We start from the raw sequence: 14,666 nt of genomic DNA, 5'->3' as shown, positions 1-14,666 counted from the left end.
GAATTTATTAGAATTTCATTCATTAAAAAAAAATGTCAGTTGTCAGAATAATCCTTATTCCTTTTATTACTATGTACTGTATTATTCATGTAAAAATGATAATAGCAAGTAAAATAATCTGTAATAAATTTGGGGATTGTAATAAAAACGATCACATCACATGTGTTTGTTTCTCTGCATGGGCACGACTATATACAACATTTATTTTTGTTATCCTTTATGTATTTTGGACATGTACTGTCTATGTACACAGCTAATGTTGGATTGAAGATGAAAAATTGTTCTTTTTAAGAGCACGTAATAAACAATGGCAGCTGAAACAATATGCTATGCATAAACAAAAGTAAACATAAAACGGGACTATTGAATATATATAGTTTTTTTTATTTGTTATGTTAAAGTCAAATATAGATATAATTTTTTTCTCTGTCTTCCCTGTGATCCCGGGCAGACCTTTGGAGCGAGGTTGGCGTAAAGCCAAAGAGGGCACGCCGGGGCCGCCCAAGGTGCCGCTGCGCCAGGAGGTGGTGAGCGTCAACGGGCAGCGGCGCGGCCAGCGCATCGCGGTGCCCGTCAAGAAGCTTTTCGCCCGCGAGAAGCGGCCTTACGGGCTGGGCATGGTGGGCAAGCTGACCAACCGCACGTACCGCAAGCGCATCGACAGCTACGTCAAGCGGCAGATCGAGGACATGGACGACCACAGGTACGCTCCGTGGCACCCATGGCGGTAGCAGTTGTATTCACATTGTTATTACCATAATTTCCGGCCGATAAACCGCAACTTTTTTCACACGCTTTCAACCCTGCGGTTTATGCGGTGATGCGGCTAATTTGTGCATTTTTTTTTTCCAACGGCCGCAAGGGGGCACTCGAGGGGGAAAGGTAAGAGTGAGACCGGTGGAATACATGTGCCGAGGAAGTGACTTTTACCGGTCCGGCCCTGTTAGCGCTGCGCAAGAGTGTTACTGGCGTGTCTCAGTGATTTTACCGGTATGTTTTTTTGACCGGCCCTGTTAGTGCGGCGCTAGTGTTCAACTCCCTGTCTACCGTCTTTCTTTGTTAATATCTCATGTTTTGAATGTGGGTTTTTACACAGCTGCGTATTGGTATTTCCTTTACAAAATGTACTGGGTGAGGTTTACAACCAGGTGCGCTCTGCAGGCCGGGAATTACGGTATCATTATTTTGTTATCTCCTGCCCGCAGGCCTTTTTTTACATACTGGATCACCTTTGTCCACTTGCTGATCACCATCCTGGCCGTGTGCATCTACGGCATCGCGCCGGTGGGCTTCTCCCAGCACGAGACGGTCGATTCTGTGAGTGGGCGCCGGGCATCTTCACGACCGCGCTGTAAATTTTTTTTTTTTTTGCCCGCGACGGTCACGTCTCGTTTGTGTGTCCGGCAGGTTTTAAGAAACAAAGGCGTGTACGAAAATGTCAAGTATGTGCAGCAGGAGAACTTCTGGATCGGGCCGGGCTCGGTAAGTGCACAAGCAAGGTGGGGGGGAAAACACGGCATATATACATTGATTGTTTAACAAATTTAACACTTGAACACTCTTAACGTATTTGTAGTCTTTTAACGAGGGAAAAATATAGTTTAGTAGTATAATATAATATAGAAGCCTAACTCCTTACAGCTCATCAGTACAGCAGTAATATTAGTTTTTATTTGCAGATAATGACATTATATGACAAAGTACTTTTACTGTCTTTGGTCTTTAAAGGATTACAGCAGCTAATTAGCATTAAATAGATGTGTAATTTTAAAAATAAAAATAAACAATACAAAGTCAAGTACTACAGCGGAACAGTGGTAAAGCCTTGGCCTCACAGTTCTGAGGACCCGGATTCGATCCCACCCCCGCCTGTGTGGAGTTTGCAACACGCCTCCTGCCCATTGACAGCTGGGGTGGGCTCCAGCACTACCTGTGATCCTTGTGAGGATAAGCGGCAAAGAAAATGGATGGATGAAGTAAAGTACTGTAGTTGTACCTGGGTGTTGTGATAACGTGAAGCTCCGATCGTTCCCCACAGGAGGCGCTGATCCACCTGGGGGCCAAATACTCTCCATGCATGCGGCAGGACAAGCAAGTGCACGAGTTCATCAGGGAAAAACGAGCCATCGAGCGCAACTCGGCGTGCTGCGTGCGCAACGACCGCTCCGGCTGCGTCCAAACCTCCGAAGAGGAGTGCTCGGTCCGTCGCTGTATCGATCAGTCGTTTGACTCGATAAGCGCGAGCGGTTCTGACGCACCCTTTTTTTTTTTTTTTTTTTAAACGTCCAGAGCACTCTGGCCGTGTGGGTGAAGTGGCCGCAGCATTCCAGCACGCCAAAGTTAAAAGGGAAAGACAGACAGTACGGCTCCGTCTGCCATCAGGACCCCAGGTAATACGCTAAGCACACCCCTTCGCCTCCGAGCCCACGCACGCTAGCTACTAACGGTGCGTTTGCCGTCAGCATATGTCTGGAGCCCGGTTCGGTCTCGCCGCACGAGTGGCCCGACGACATCACCAAGTGGCCGGTGAGTGCAAATGTTTTCCAAAAAAAACCAAATTCTGTTGTCAGAGCTGGAACAAGATTTCTTTTTGATTATAAAATACAGTAAAGCCTCGGTTTTCGAACGTCCCCATTTTCGAACAAATCGGTTTTCGTACGAAAATTTCGAGATTTTTTTTGGATTGTTTTTTAACAAAAATCGGTCCTCGAACGTTGCTGAAAAAACCCGGAAATAAGAATGTGCGCGGCGCAAGCAGCTGACCCACGCACAATGCTTTTTGTTATTGTCTAGTCGAACGCACCCCGAAAAAAAAAAACCAAAAAAAACAAACTCGGAAATGAAATAACGCGCGCGGCGCAATCAGCGCACTTTTATTTTGTTTATTTTCCCCCTCATTATTGTTTGTTTAAAGTTATTCTGCACTTTTGTTAATAAAAAAGTTTCCGAGTCGCTACAGATTCGGCAATGCACTCCCAGCCTAGCGTACTTTACAACTAAAGCATACATTTTAAGCAAAAATTAAATACATTTGTGAAATTATTTTATTATATGAATTATTTAAACTATACATGTATTTCTACTATGCAGTTTATAATCAGGAAAAGGGAAAAAAATGCCTTAAAAACCCCAATTTTTTAGGCTTGGAACGCATTATTTGTTTTTCTATGCATTGTAATGGGAAACATCGATTCGGTTTTTTGAACAATTCACTTTTCGAACCGTTTTCTGGATTTCTGGATTGTGGTTGACAACCGAGGCGTGACTCTATATGACCCAAAGTTTCACAGTTCGAACCAAATGTCTTTTTCCTTCTTTGTCATCCCAAGTGATTTTTAAGGGGAGCTGACACAAAGCCGAGTTCAAACTTCCGGTATTTGTATCGCATATTCTGAACCACGCGTTCTCAGACGTGTTCCCGCGCGCAACTTTTTACGCCACCCACGGACGGAAGCGTCAGCCTGTGGTCGCGGCGTTCTTTTCCCCCGAGCGTGCCACTGAAAAGGCGCGTGTGCCGTTAGATTTGCACCAGGACCACGGGGAACCACACCAACATGCCTCACATTGACTGCACCATCACGGGCCGACCCTGCTGCATTGGAACCAAAGGAAGGTCAGCAAACTTTTGTTGTTTTTTTAATTAAAATAAAAAAAAAAAAAATGTATTCACTATTTATTTATGATGGCTTTTTGTCGTTGAAGGTGTGAAATCACATCCCGGGAATATTGTGACTTCATGAATGGTTACTTTCATGAGGAAGCGACACTCTGCTCCCAAGTAAGATCCACATTTGTAACATTTTTTTATTTTTTTACATTTTTCTTTTTCATCTGACTGTTCCTCCACCTTGCAGGTGCATTGCATGGATGACGTGTGCGGACTGCTGCCTTTCCTTAACCCCGAGATCCCGGATCAGTTTTACAGACTCTGGCTCTCGCTCTTCTTGCACGCGGGGTGAGTCCGTGACAAAGTTTAAAATGCACCGTGTTGGTTTTTCGTCGGCTTTTTGCAGCACTTTGCCTCCTTCCCAAAAAAAAAAAGCCTCCCACCCGTTAATGAAAGGATAAATTAAATTATTTGATGGGGAAGATTTTTACAAGACTAAAGCCACCAAAACTAAAATAATAATAATAAATAAATAATCAAATCAAATAATAAATAAATATTAAGTAATAATACCTTCCCTAGTTTTTTATGATCTAAATTTGACTTTAAAATATTTTCTACTGCTTGTTCTATACCAGCAATTTAAAGAAATATGTATAATCAGGAAGTAGCACTTAAAAAAAAAAAATACTTGCGTACCAAATGCTACCATCATGATCATCATTAAAATACAGTAGCAAAGTAGGCGTACGTGTTCATCAAAAATGCTGCAGATGTTTATTCTGAAAAAGCACATTACTTAATATTAGGTATTAGTTTGAACATTAAGAATGTCTTTAATATAGTAAAACAAAACTTGGTAATTCATTTAGTGTTCGATAATAATGAAAATGTAGCCTAAATAAGTGAAAAGCGGAATAGAAGATGAATGAATCCAATGTTTAAAAATGAATAGTTCTAAATGATTAGATGCAAATGTTATATACATAAAAGCTAAACATAACTTAACTGTACCTGACAAATGTACTATATATAATTTAGAAAAAAAACCTAAGTATCTTCACGTACAGTTTCAGCATTTACTTTAGTGATTTGTTTGCTCACCAATAGAGGGAGCCCGTGTGCCACGAGCGGTATCACACTGAGAATCTACACCAGGGGGGTCAAACTCATTGTTGTCGTGGGCCACATTGTAGTTCTGGTTTTCCCTCAGAGGGCCGTTATGACTATGAAACCATAAAAATCGTTTCTCGCCTCATCCTATTTACACGTGAAATTTATGAATTACTTTTGGAATCAGAAATCAAAGATAATGGGTTTTTCAACTAATCTTCATGTTTGGTAATGTAAAAACGCTTGCAATACCTCAACATTATGATATATGATATGACAATTTGGAATTTTGGTACAGATTTGAACAAGAATCACGGAAATTGACATACGCGATTTGCCTTCGCGGGCCACATAAAATCATGTGGCGGGCCAGATATGGCCCCCGGGCCTTGAGTTTGACACCTGTGATCTACGCTACGTATGCATTCACTGGCCACAACATTAGGTACACGAGATGGATGGATCCTCCTCAACTCACTTCAACATAGGTAGTTCCTCGCCACCAAGATTATTCGTGCTCAGTTTTTGAGTTTTATTTTTTAAATCAATTTTGTTAGCATTCAGGTGTACCTAATATTGAGGCTGCCGAATGGGGGGGGGGGGGGGACACGGCCGACGCTCCCAGCTGCCCAATCACAGCCCACGCGAAGAGCTGACCTCATGGAAGTGGCGCTTTGGTTCATCTCGACGCTTTCGGCGTCCCGGTTAATTAAAGAAAGTACCTCCGCAAAACGAGCTGAGTCACGTTGGCCTAAGCGGATCAAGTCCCTGGCACGTGCCGTGCGTGCGTCGTCGGACAATGTCACGCGTCACGTGTCATATTTGCCGCCTCCGGTGCCGTCCTCCCAGGATCCTTCACTGCATGGTGTCGGTGGCATTCCAGATGACCATCCTGAGGGACTTGGAGAAGCTGGCGGGGTGGCTGCGCATCTCCATCATTTACATCGTCAGCGGCATCACCGGCAACCTGGCGTCGGCCATCTTCCTGCCGTACAGAGCCGAGGTGAAGTGCCCGCGTTGACGCTCATTATAAAAAAAAAAACGTGCATAGCGAAGGGAGAAGCAGCGTTTTAGAATACTTTTCAGACAGTTCGACTATCCAGAAGAGTTAAAAGATTTGTTTTAAAACTGACGTAGTTTCCGACCTATAAGCCGCGACTTTTTTCCACTCGCTTTCAACCCTACGGTTTATGCGGCGATGCGGCTAATTTGTGCGTTTCTAAAGGCCGCAAGTGGGCACTGAAGCAGAAAAGGTAAGAGAGACTGGAATATATGTGCCGAGGAAGTGGCTTTTACCGGCCATGTTAGTGCTGCGCCGGTGTTAGCACTGTGCTAGCGTGTCTCAGTGATTTTTACCGGTAATTTTTTGTTGTTGTTGTTGTTGTTGTTTTTTTGAAACCGGCCCTGTCAGCGCTGTGCTAGTGTTAGCATTAGCACCTTGCTGGCGTTAGAGTTGGAGCCACGCTAGCATTAGCCCCACGCTTGTCTTAGTGCTGCGCCAGCACCGTGCAAGTGTTAAACTCTTTCTCTGTACCGTCTTTCTTTGTCCTTAGAACTGTGGGGCAGATGTTCTAACCATCCATACTTTGTGCTTAATTCTATATACCGTAATTTCCAGCCTGTAAACCTATAAGACTTTTTTCACACCCTTTCTTCCCTGCGGTTTATGCGGTGATGCGGCCAATTTGTGCATTTTTTTTTCCAAACGGCCGCAAGGGGGCACTCGAGCAGAAAAGGTAAGAGTGAGATCGGTGGAATATATGTGCCGAGGAGGTGACTTTTACCGGTCCAGCCCTGTTAGCGCGGCGCTAGCGTCAAACTCTCTGTTTGAACTTGCGGCTTTTGTATGTACGTACCAAATGGTATTTCCTTTACAACCGTACTGGGTGAGGCTTGGTACCAGGTGCGCTCGGTCGGCCGGGAATTGCGCTACATTGACCACTTTCAATTTTGGTCGTAATCGATTTGCAGCCCGAGATTGAAATTGGGTCAATTTGTACAAGGAAGTCTTCATTCCTCGCAGGTGGGACCGGCGGGCTCTCAGTTCGGCATCCTGGCCTGCCTCTTCGTGGAGTTGTTCCAGAGCTGGCAGATCCTGGCGCAGCCTTGGCGCGCCTTCACCAAGCTGCTGTGCGTGGTGCTCTTCCTGTTCGCCTTCGGCCTGCTGCCGTGGATCGACAACTTTGCGCACTTCAGCGGCTTCGTGTCGGGCTTCTTCCTGTCCTTCGCCTTCCTGCCCTACATCAGCTTCGGCCGCATGGACCTGTACCGCAAGCGTTGCCAGATCATCCTCTTCCTGCTGGTTTTCCTGGGCCTCTTCTCGGGCCTGGCCGTGCTCTTCTACGTCTACCCCATCAAGTGCGAGTGGTGCGAGCTGCTCACCTGCATCCCCTTCACGGACAAATTTTGCGAGAAGTACGACCTCAACGCGCACCTCCATTGAGTGCCCCCGTGACCCCCCCGGCCCTCCCCACAACAAATCAGGTCAGAACGGGACTTTTGAAAACCACTTGAACTCCAGATAGTTTGCCTTTTTTCTCTTCTAAGTAAGTATAAAACCCACCCATCACCTTGTTTAATCGCCCCCCCCCCCCCCCACCTCCCCAAGTCCCCCCCCCCCCCCCCCCCCCCCCCCCAGCTCAACCAGCACTGTGCACTCCTTCTGGGGTTCAGCACTTGACCGGGTGGCGGAAGTCCTGATCCCGCCGCTGCCGCTGCTGCTGGTACACATCCTTGTCATTTGGGTTTCACTCTTAATGTGGAGTTTTTTGTAACAGGAGGAGGATCAGGGCCAAATGTCGGGGAGGGGGGTGGAAAAAAAAATTATTTAACACTCAAGATTCTGCGTTTTACACACACCTTTAGCTTCAAATTCAAACCATAAATCAAAACGTTTGACAGTTGTCAACCTCCACGATTGCTTCTTAAAGCAGAATTCTGACTTGATTCCAAAATTTGGGGGATCTGACGGCGCTTAACGAAACACAAAATGCAAAATGAAAGCAGAATTCTGATTCTTAATAATAATTCGAAAGGTAATATTTTTATTTGACTTGACATTAAAAAAAAAAAACCTCATAATTGACATTTTGTGGACACTTCAAAGTTCCTACCTAAAACATTTTCATCTATTTGGACCTTCGGTTGGAGCATAAAAAAATTTTAAAAAGCCAAATAATTCAGTTTTGGGTCCATATCTATACAATAATTTCAAATCTACTTTTTCCACACAAATCAACCTAAAACGTTATATACTTCTTCACGAGCATAAAAAAAAATTGATAATTAACATTTGTAAGTAACTTGCTCACATTTGTGGACAATATAGTTGTAAAATTAACTTGTAATGTATATCCCCCCCCCCCCCGACTCCACGTTTCCCTGAAACACTGAATTTTCACGTTGATATCAATTCATATTTCTTCCTCAGCACTTACAAATGGCCTTTACATTCTGAATTCTCATCATTCCACCCCCAAAACGCGTCACTATGAAATACACTCTTAATACTTTGCTCACGTTTACACCCGAAACTCCTTCTAAGGCACTCACGAATTTATTCTTAATCGTGTTTTACAAAAGAAAAAAAACAATATTTTTACATTTAAAACCAAAAAAACCCCCACATTTTTCCATGTTCAGACATTATACTTTACACACTACTGTTACAACCCTTGTTGTAAAATGCAGAATTGTGAATTTAAAAGCTATTTCGTGACTTCGCACTTGGAAATCAACTTTTTTTTTTTTCCCGTCAATTTTTCGTTTTTTTTTTATCCGACTGCAAAATTGCAAACGTTTTTGAAATTTGAACGTGAAGTGATCCAATTTCCACACTTGGTTCTCATCCTCTTCCGCAGAACTCTTTCAGGCAACCTCAAACAGACAGCAGGGATGACAAAAAGAAAAAACATACATCTAATATCAAAACCTTTGGTGCCTTGTTGAAAGAGAAATGTACCAACTACTACTGCCATATTTTATTTTTTTTTTTTGTTACATCATGCTGAGCACTTGTTTTCCTTTTCCTCGTATTTTTGTGTGTTTATTGCTTCTCCAGAAGTGATAGTCGTCTTCAACACGGCAGCGTTTTAGCTGCCCGTCAACTCACATGTAACTGAAAATGGTAAAAAAAAGAGGCAAAAAAAATGGATAAAATGATCCCACGGTGTGCGTCTTGCTCTTCATTTGTTCACACGGAGATTCTGCAAAATTGCCGACGAGTGATGGAATGCAGAATTTATTTGCGTTTTACACAGAACCAAGTGACGGAGAAATTTGCGGCGTTCCTTCGAGATGGATCCGTGTGCCTGCACCACGCTTCTCCACCACTGGAGTCGCCCAAATTCTCGAACCCCCAAACACAGTGAAGAAAATAAGTATTTGAACACCCTTCTGTAGTTTAGAAATCGTGGAGGTGTGTGAAATTTTCATCGTAAGTGCATGTCCAATGCGAAAGAGATGATCTAAAAAGAAAAATCCAGAAATCACAATGTATGATTTTTTTTTTTTTAATGATTTATTTGTTTGATATAGCTGCAAATAAGTATTTGAACACCTGAGAAAACCACGCAGGTTTCTGGGCTGTCGCTGAGAAATACGATACGCTGTCGCAGTTCTGATCGAAGATCCGCCGTTGGCGCAGCCTTTGAGGGACGGAAATGGCCGCAACCGAGCAATTTCACGCAGAGCGGGTCATCGCGAAAGATTTAACGCGTGTTAGCCTTTTGCGCAGAACCAAGCGAAACAAGGACATTTTACACAGAGTCCGCAGGAAGGGTTTCACACCCGACACGGAAAATTGTTGTGCGATTCTGTTGTCTGCTGATTTATGCGGAACATAGCAAAAAAAAAAAAAAAGAAAAACACTCCAGTTAGTGTATTAAAACTTTTAATAGTGTCACATTACAAAAAGGGCAGCACGGTAAAGTGATTGCCTCACAGTTCTGAGGACCCGGGTTCGATCCCGGCCCCGCCTGTGGCGTGGCTTTTCTCCGGGCACTCCCGGTTTCCTCCCACATCCCAAAAACGCACAACATTAATCGGACACTCTAAAATTGCCCCTAGGTGTGATTGTGAGTGCAGCTGTTTGTCTCTATGTGCCCTCCGATTGGCTGGCGACCAGTTCAGGGTGTACCCCGCCTCCTGCCCCTTTGACAGCTGGGATAGGCTCCGGCACTCCCCCGACCCTCGTGAGGATGAGTGGCAAAGAAAATGGATCGATGTACATTACAAAAATAGAAGAAGACAGCAGATTATAAATCACCCCAAATACGAAAACAGCAAGTCAGGATGCTGAGGTGTACCCAATAAAGTGACCTGCGTGTTTAGAAAGTCTGCATTGGCTCCGCCTTCAAGCGGGCGTCGATATCGGGCGGGCGCTAGCAGCCGCTGTTCCGCCTGGCGTACGCCTGCCCGCCGAGTAAGTACTCCATCTCCCGGAAGCGCAAGTTGGGCACGCTGACGGCCGACGGGCCTTTCTCCTTGAAGCCGGCCCTGAGGTAGAACGGCACCAGGAAGTCCTCGCAGACCAGAAGGGCCCGGCGGAGGCCCGGAATGCGGCGCAGGTACTGCAGGTAGCGCCACAGCAGGATGGAGCCCTTGCCCTGCTGACGGCAGCGGCGGTGCACCGACAGCACGTGGATGTGCACCGTGGGCGAGTCGGCCACGTGCAGGGTCAGGGCCTCCTGTGGGACGCGACGCAAAAAATACCACGCTGTGAATATACTTCGAACGCACCACGTGTGCGGTAACAATCCATCTGAAAGTCATGCACGGAATTACTTGAAATGTGATTTTCGGATCATTCAATGGAAAACACATTTATGAAAATGTGAAACATAGAATTAACGTTGTAACGTTATTTTTATCAATTTGGACCTAAAAAAAAAAAAAAAAACATTTGCAAACAATGTGTAAATTCAAAATGCCATTTTTGTTTTTGTCTGCTTTTTTTAATTATTATATCATATCCCGCTTCACGTCGCGCGATCTGACCTGCGAGAGCCTCTCTCTGTCCCAGCCTGAGCCGATGACGAAGGCGACCAGCTGGCCCTCCTCGAACCAGCCCAGCGACAGCTCGGGGCAGCGACCCGTGAAGTGCAGAACCTCTTCCAGGGTCAGAGGGCACTCGCCGGACACCGAGATGAAAGCTGGAACCGCAGGTGAGCACAGGTCACAACGAGATGTTTGAAACTGTCCGTCCATCCATTTTTTTTTTTTTTTTTTTTGCCGCTTATCCTCACGAGATTCGCAGGAGAGCTGTAGCCTATCCCAGCTATCTTCGGGCAGGAGGCGGGGTACAATCAGCCAATCGCAGGGCACATAGAGACAAACGACCAATCGCACTCACAATCACACCTACGGGCAATTTAGAGTGTCCGATTAATGTTGCATGTTTTTGGGATGTGGGAGAAAACCGGAGTGCCCGGAGAAAACCCACACAGAGGTGGGGCCGGGATCGAACTTGGGTCCTCGGTACTGTGAGGCCAACGCTTAACCAGCCGAGCCCACCGTGCCGCATTCGAAGCTATATAATATAAATCTTGACTTTCGATTTTAATTTTTTTTTTTTTGTAGGGCCCAACCGGACTCTGTGTCATATCAATGTAATGGACTTAAGAATAGTTAGAAATGAACATATTAATGGTAATAATGGGCAAAATATTGGTAGTAATTGGCATACAAAAATAACACCGCATTTGTCATGATGGACTTACTAATACTAGTAATGGACGTCATAAAGGTGATGATGGACATAATAAAGTTAGTACTAGATGTAATAATAGTGTAATTAATGGTCGTAATAGGTAAATAGTGATAGTAATGTACTACCTAAGATGATGGAAAAATGAGACGATCATATTGTACTCAATCATGGTAGTAACATCCTGCAACAGTAGTAGCAATGTACTTAAAAAGATAGAAAATGTACAAGTAGTAGGTAGTAATGTTCTTCTAACCTAAAAAGATGGAAAATTGACCTACATTCACTGCCATTGACGGCTTTAGACGTCAATGGCTGGCATTGATTAATAAATTTGGTCATGGGAATAATGGTAGTATAGATGACTTGAAAATGTCAGTAATTGACTTAATAATGTACTTAATGACATGAGAGCGGTAGTAATGTACTCGGCGGTAGCAAAGGTGGTAGTAGTAAGCGACAGTGCAGACCTTCCCTCTCGATCTCGAAGACGCTGACGGCGTCCTGAGGCGTCAGGTTCCGGAACTCGCTGGCGGGCAGCGTGTGTCGCCTCTTCCGCAGAGGGCCGACCGCCTGGACGGGCGTCTCGAGGAAGGGCGAGGAGCCCGTCGGGTGCCGGCTCATGGTGCGGACTTGCCCTCTCGCAAGGGGAACGCTGAGCCGTGTGCGCGTGGTGAGCTCGGTGTTGGCACAAGAGGCTGGCGAAAGCGTGACGTGGATCCATTTTGTCTTAATCCTCGACACGTCACGCGTGCCTGCTTTGTGCGTCTTCAGCACAAACATATTTACAGCTTTGACAAATAGGGATCCAAACTTTTTTTTTTTTTTTCTCGTTATTGAGAAGTTCACTGTGGCGCTGACAGCATCGTTGTGTCGAATCCGTATGCGTGTACAGTACTCAAAAATATGCACTTACTCACTAGCCTGACTTATACTTTTCCTTTGGAGCCATGTCACCCACGTGGAGGGTACTTAAGACTTAGCCGACTTCTAATTAGACTCCACTCGGGCCAGAGAAGTCTTCTATTTTTTAAATTATAAATATGATATTTTAAATAGGGCGGCACGGTGGTTCAGCTAGTAAAGCGTTGGCCTCGGAGTTCTGAAATCCCGGGTTCAATCCCGGACTCGCCTGTGTGGAGTTTGCGTGTTCTCCCCGTGCCTGCGTGGGGTTTCTCTAGGCAGTCCAGTTTCCTTCCACATCCCCAAAACTTGCAACATTAATTGGACACTCTAAATTGCCCGTAGGTGTCATTGTGAGTGCGATTGGTCGTTTGTCCCCATATGCCCTGTGATTGGCTAGCGATCAGTTCAGGGTGTACCCCGCCTCCTGCCCGTTGACAGCTGGGATAGGCTCCAGCACTCCCCGTGACCCTCGTGAGGATAAGCGGCAAAGAAAATGGATGGATATTTTAAATATAAATATCTTCATATTTTAAACATTTTGCAACACACAAAGGTCACATGGCATTATCGATATGTGCGCACTCACCAGAATCCAACATTCATATTCCTTCTTCGTCTCTTATAGTGCCCTCTAGTGTTAAGCCTGAGAAACCACATAACTGAATTACCTTGTTTTGCGGGCAGATGCACAATACCACCATTGACGTTTTTTTCGTTTAAATTACAATTTTTTGGGTGTAATGTAAACTATATATATATATATATATAGTTTTTTTTTCATGTTCAAACTCAAAACTTCAAAGAAAAAGAGCAAGATGTTCAACAATGATTTTGGCTTTTGGTGTTGTTGCAGCGGGCGCACGTTTTTCGGCGATCGAGGCCACGGGGAGCTCACGGGAGTCGCACGCTGGGAGATTTGCTTGAGTTGGCGTCTGCGTGATTTGAGCACCTCAAAGAGGGTTAAGGCGCGCTCATCAAATGAAGGTAAGCGTGTTTTCGTACGACGCCGTCACGGCTGCCAAAGGGGAGCTCGCACGTGCCAATTGCAAAATGGTGACGCGGAAGGATTGAGGCTAAAAAAAAAAAAAAAAAACCCCTAACCAAATATAATTAAATGACATTATTTTATCCATTCTTGAAGTACAATTACATAAAACATCTTGTGAAGTGTATGGAGCTTTTTAAAATGTTATCACAATATTATTACTATTCAGAATTACTACAAATAGCTGAACATTAATTTTTAATATTTCAAAATAACCACACTGCCTCTCGTAATTAATAATCAACCAGATGTTTTTGCCAGCATTCACGCATTAATTTCCAAAGACCGTTTTGGACGGAACTCCAAATTGTGCAACTTTTAATGAGTTTTACTTCTGAGGTTCCACTCTCTGGTTCCTCAGGTATCCATCCATCCATTTTCTTTTGCCGCTTATCCTCACGAGGGTCACGGGAAGCGCTGGCGCCTATCCCAGCTGTCAACGGGCATGAGACGGGGTACACCCTGAACTGGTCGCCAGCCAATCGCAGGGCACGTGGAGACAAACAGCCGCACTCACAATCACACCTAGGGGCAATTTAGAGTGGCCAATTCATGTTGCATGTTTTTAGGATGTGGGAGGAAACCGGAGTGCCTGGAGAACACCCACGCAGGCACTGGGAGAACATGCAGACTCCACACAGGCGGGGCCGGGATCGAACCCGGGTCCTCCGAACTGTGAGGCCAATGCTTCCCAGCTGATGCGCCGTGCCGCCACTCTATGGTTCCTCATATATATTCACTGCTAATTTGATGACAAAAAAAAAAAATTCTGACCCGAATAATACCCCTCGAGACACATTTGACATTATGATTTCTTTTTATTATTGTTCTATGCGCATGCTGCTATACACACGAGGCTTCTTACAGGGTGGGCGGGGCTTGACACACACACACACACACACACACACACACACACACACACACACACACACACACACACACACACACACACAAACGATCTAGTGTTGCGTTGTCCTGGATACCAGGTCCATATGTAGTCAGAACGAGGGCGCGAAGGCATGGCGTTGACTTGAAATGGGACAGAAAAGCCATAAATATTCATTTTAAAAAATTAAATCACATGTGCAATGCTTACAGGGCTGGAAAATCTGCGTATTGGTTTGATGCATGATTGAAACACCACATAGTCAATTGACACCGATATTTAATATTTCAATAACTGTACATGAACTCTCCAGTTTGGGTGCAGCTGTCGCGTGCTGTGGGCCTTTTTTGAAGGGGGGGGGGGGACGAGCGGGCAAACCGAGCAACGCAAGGCACGAACGTAC

The 14,666-nt window shown here is 44.9% G+C and overlaps 2 protein-coding genes and 1 long non-coding RNA gene across 7 annotated transcripts in view; 2 read left to right on the top strand and 1 right to left on the bottom strand.

Annotated features, from left to right (window-relative positions):
• Window positions 1-7,319, top strand: part of rhbdf1a (rhomboid 5 homolog 1a (Drosophila)) — a 48,273-nt gene extending 40,954 nt beyond the window's left edge. For all 5 annotated transcript variants that reach the window (XM_061846789.1, XM_061846786.1, XM_061846790.1 and 2 more), the window contains 11 exons: window positions 452-703; window positions 1,206-1,317; window positions 1,408-1,482; window positions 2,039-2,200; window positions 2,290-2,390; window positions 2,463-2,526; window positions 3,522-3,613; window positions 3,703-3,778; window positions 3,855-3,955; window positions 5,570-5,723; window positions 6,744-7,319. In XM_061846789.1, the coding sequence (XP_061702773.1) occupies window positions 452-703; window positions 1,206-1,317; window positions 1,408-1,482; window positions 2,039-2,200; window positions 2,290-2,390; window positions 2,463-2,526; window positions 3,522-3,613; window positions 3,703-3,778; window positions 3,855-3,955; window positions 5,570-5,723; window positions 6,744-7,163 (1,609 nt within the window). In that variant the 3' untranslated portion in view covers window positions 7,164-7,319. The remainder of the gene's footprint in view (window positions 1-451; window positions 704-1,205; window positions 1,318-1,407; window positions 1,483-2,038; window positions 2,201-2,289; window positions 2,391-2,462; window positions 2,527-3,521; window positions 3,614-3,702; window positions 3,779-3,854; window positions 3,956-5,569; window positions 5,724-6,743) is intronic.
• Window positions 7,320-7,369: 50 nt separating this feature from the next.
• LOC133514808 (uncharacterized) lies at window positions 7,370-14,624 on the top strand. Its single transcript, XR_009798857.1, has 4 exons — window positions 7,370-7,443; window positions 10,743-10,884; window positions 13,186-13,316; window positions 13,739-14,624. It is a non-coding gene; the product is annotated as an uncharacterized LOC133514808 (long non-coding RNA).
• Window positions 8,988-12,050, bottom strand: aanat2 (arylalkylamine N-acetyltransferase 2). The gene is made up of 3 exons (XM_061846784.1): window positions 11,897-12,050; window positions 10,718-10,872; window positions 8,988-10,407 (listed from the first exon to the last, which is right to left on the bottom strand). Exons 1-3 carry the CDS (start codon window positions 12,048-12,050, stop codon window positions 10,102-10,104), a joined length of 615 nt encoding a protein of 204 aa, XP_061702768.1. The 3' UTR covers window positions 8,988-10,101.
• Window positions 14,625-14,666: the final 42 nt, after the last annotated feature.

The sequence above is a fragment of the Syngnathoides biaculeatus genome, chromosome 16, assembly GCF_019802595.1.
Source record: "Syngnathoides biaculeatus isolate LvHL_M chromosome 16, ASM1980259v1, whole genome shotgun sequence".
Lineage (NCBI taxonomy): Eukaryota > Metazoa > Chordata > Actinopteri > Syngnathiformes > Syngnathidae > Syngnathoides > Syngnathoides biaculeatus.
This window is presented reverse-complemented; position numbering and strand designations above follow the sequence as displayed.

Coding starts and splice junctions, on each gene's coding strand:
- aanat2 (XM_061846784.1), bottom strand. CDS start 12,050: ATGAGCCGGCACCCGACGGGCTCCTCGCCCTTCCTCGAGACGCCCGTC. Junction 10,873..11,896: donor CTTCGAGATCGAGAGGGAAG/GTCTGCACTGTC, acceptor CTGCGGTTCCAG/CTTTCATCTCGGTGTCCGGC. Junction 10,408..10,717: donor ACAGAGAGAGGCTCTCGCAG/GTCAGATCGCGC, acceptor CGCGTCCCACAG/GAGGCCCTGACCCTGCACGT.